The 2,981-nt window shown below is 47.8% G+C and overlaps 1 protein-coding gene across 1 annotated transcript in view; it reads right to left on the minus strand.

Annotated features, from left to right (window-relative positions):
• Positions 1-970: 970 nt before the first annotated feature.
• The window catches only part of LOC104521087 (pterin-4-alpha-carbinolamine dehydratase), a gene marked incomplete at its 5' end in the record, with an annotated part of 4,332 nt that continues 2,321 nt past the window's right edge, over positions 971-2,981 (minus strand). The window contains 3 exons of the mRNA XM_010162980.2: positions 971-1,069; positions 1,631-1,711; positions 2,127-2,258. Of these exons, the coding sequence (XP_010161282.2) occupies positions 971-1,069; positions 1,631-1,711; positions 2,127-2,258 (312 nt within the window). The remainder of the gene's footprint in view (positions 1,070-1,630; positions 1,712-2,126; positions 2,259-2,981) is intronic.

Here is a 2,981-nt window from a genome sequence, read left to right on the forward strand (position 1 = left end):
CTGTGTTACTGGACTGTAGATCTTCTACCACCAAATCCACAGGCAACCTCTTTTGGGAGGTATCCCACTGTAAGAAGCACCTAGCCCATTGCTCTTGCTGCTTTTGTGCCTTTGGGTTGTGCATTCCCTGTATTTGTGCCTTCCTTGTGTTTGTGCCTTGGCTATGGCACACTTCTAATTTTAGCACAGGCAGTTTTTATCTGACCTGCTCTGGCTTTGATAATCTCATTCTCTTTCAGACCCCGTTTACTTTGAGGCACAGGCCTGTGAAGGCATGTGCCGTTTCTCCGTGTTGCTTCATCATGAAGCTTTTCCAGGGCAGAAGCACCTTCTTGAGAGCAGTGGGGCCAGTACCTGCCTTGGGGGAAAACCTGATGGTGTAATTTTGACAGTGAGGCCTCCTTCCAAACTGACATCAGGTTAACAAAGACCTTTATTGTAAACACTTTCAGTTGGTATCCTACTAAATGCCAGTTACAATAGGGGTGAGATTACGTGCCTGCTTATAATACTGCTAGAGAGAGTTTACAGTCATAACCAAATTGCACAAAGCAGTTGCTGTGTGTTACAGGGAAACCAAAGGGTTCACGTACCACGTTTTAGGTAGAAAGCATATTCCAGTAGGTAAGAAGCAATGACATAGTGGCTGGGTGGGGGCAGGCTCTGGAAAGACTGTAACAGAACACGTCTGCTGAAAGCCCCAGAGGCTCAGCAGTTTGTGGGCTGGTAGGGCACAGCTAACAAAGGGTTTAAGAATGGAAGGGGTAAGGTCAGAGATGGATATAAGCATGGTGCCCAAGAAGTGCCTCCATCCCTCTGAGCTGTGGTGGGGAGTTTGGCATGGCGTTAGGCAGTCTGGATCCAGGAACTAGCTTGGAAGTGGGAGAAGGGTCTAGATGCAGCTGTCCAGGCGAAATGTGGGTTGTGGCAGTGGCAAAGTTGATTTTTTGCTTCATCTGTCTCTCTCTAGTCAGGAGAGAGAAGCTGCAACCTGCTCGATGAAGCTGGCCAAGTTGATGTCTCGCTCTGATAAGCCTCCACACTCATGGGTGCTCAAGGTGATGTGAACCTAAACCAGACAGACAGACCGACCAAGTGTTGCTGGCAGAAAGAGCAGGAACGGTTTCCCCCAGTGCTGCAGACAGTTTACATCTGATGAGGCAGGTAGCACTATTATACTTTCTCCAGACTTACTAGCAAAATTTCCAGGGGTGGGAGAGGTGGGCTGGCATTTTGCCTGGTTTTCTTCCTTTTGCAGCTTGTCCTGGCCACAAGCTGTCACTGCCACCCCTCCCTTGGTCACAGCAGCCAGCTTTGCCTGCTTTTCAACTCACTCTGTCTCCAGAAGATGTTCTCCTTGCTGCTGCTTCTGAAACTGATTTTAAAAAGCAGCTCTGGTGCCAGCCTACTGGTAGCTACTGGTACTGGTAGCTGGACAGAAATAAAAAAAAGGGGGAGGAAAGGGTCTGTAGGTGATAGCTGTAGGCTGGCTGTGATATGCCAAAGGAATAGCCTCTGAGGAAAGAGGTCCCACTGATCTTAAAAGCACTTGTTGCTGGGATTTTATGCCTTAGAAAAGGGATGTGTTCCCTGAAGAGCTCTGGTTACTCCCACCACCCGTCTTTCTTACCTTATTGTACACATTGAACCATTCAGGGTGGTGATCCAGTTTTTCTGCCTGTAGAGCCACTCTGGTCATGAAGCCAAAGGCCTGCCCAGTGGAGCAAGAAGAAAAGTTAGCTCTGAACCACTTACCCTGTGATACATTGTTTTTCACCTTATTGCTATTAATTTTACACCACGTGTTTTGAAGTAACACAACCAAATGCAAGGCCTGGGATGTTCTATATCTTTGGGGTTTTCTATGGGTTTTCCTCTTTTTGGGGAGCTTTTGCCAGACAAACCATGTGCTGGGTCAAGCACTTTGGTGTCTTGGGCAGGTTATCTTGCTCAGCTATTACATTTCAGGAGAAACACAGAGGGTTTTCTTGGTCTCCTGCGTTGTAAAACTCTATACCACCAATCCTCATACCAGGTTTTCTTTGGCTGAGCCTTGCAGATGGGACTCCCTGCTCTGCAAACCAGGTCTCCTGCATTGTAAAACTCTATACCACCAATCCTCATACCCGGTTGAAGTCCTTGAAGTGGAACTCTTTGAAGATGGCATCTCTGCCTTCCACCTCGTTCCACCCCACAGCTCTCAGGTTTGGCAGCAGCTGCTCCCTCTCTTCTGCGCTCAGCCTGTGGGCTTTTCCTGCCTGACACCACAGAAAGGAAAGGGAAGAGGAGCAGATCAGCATGGCAGAGATAGGATGAGGCAGATGTTCAAAGCAGCGAGGCATCCCATGGGTTGTGGAGTTATGGGTCTACGGGGGCAGCTGCAGACTGGGTGGGAGGGTTAGAGTGTGTATGGACCTGAACTGGGGGTGCTGATGAGAGGGGATATTAGTACTGTCTTCTGCTCCCTGTCCTGGGTACATCCTGCATGTGCCTAGATCAGGTGAAGTCCAGATCTCTTGTCCTCTGACCTGCAACACCTACTGCTTTACCAGTGTATATGTATATATTCATTATAACCTGAGGTAGAAAGAAATGATGGCTGTGTGAGGTTAATCTCCTAAATACATACCCTTTTATGGAAAAAAACCCTTAAACTCTGTGATGGCTTCTAGAAGGAGAATTGCTTGCTTTTGAGGTTTGTGAAGTACTGAAGTACTGTCCCAAAGCAGGAGGGCTTTATTTGCAGGTCATCTCCACTGGAAGCCTGCTTTAGAGGAGAAAGAAGTGGTGTGAATCAGAGAGATGAGTCACACCAAAGTGGAGTTCAGCTTCTTTTCCTTTTCAGTCTCCTTTATATTTTGATGGAGTTTGAGGCTGTTTCAGTCTGAGAGTAACAAAGGGCAGAGGGAGGGAATTGCGATTTAGCATTGTCTTCTGCTCTTGGGCAGAGCTGCTGTTACTTGTTTTTTAGGTGGGGGGGG

Source organism: Antrostomus carolinensis, unplaced genomic scaffold (genome assembly GCF_000700745.2).
Source record: "Antrostomus carolinensis isolate BGI_N321 unplaced genomic scaffold, ASM70074v2 scaffold2632, whole genome shotgun sequence".
Lineage (NCBI taxonomy): Eukaryota > Metazoa > Chordata > Aves > Caprimulgiformes > Caprimulgidae > Antrostomus > Antrostomus carolinensis.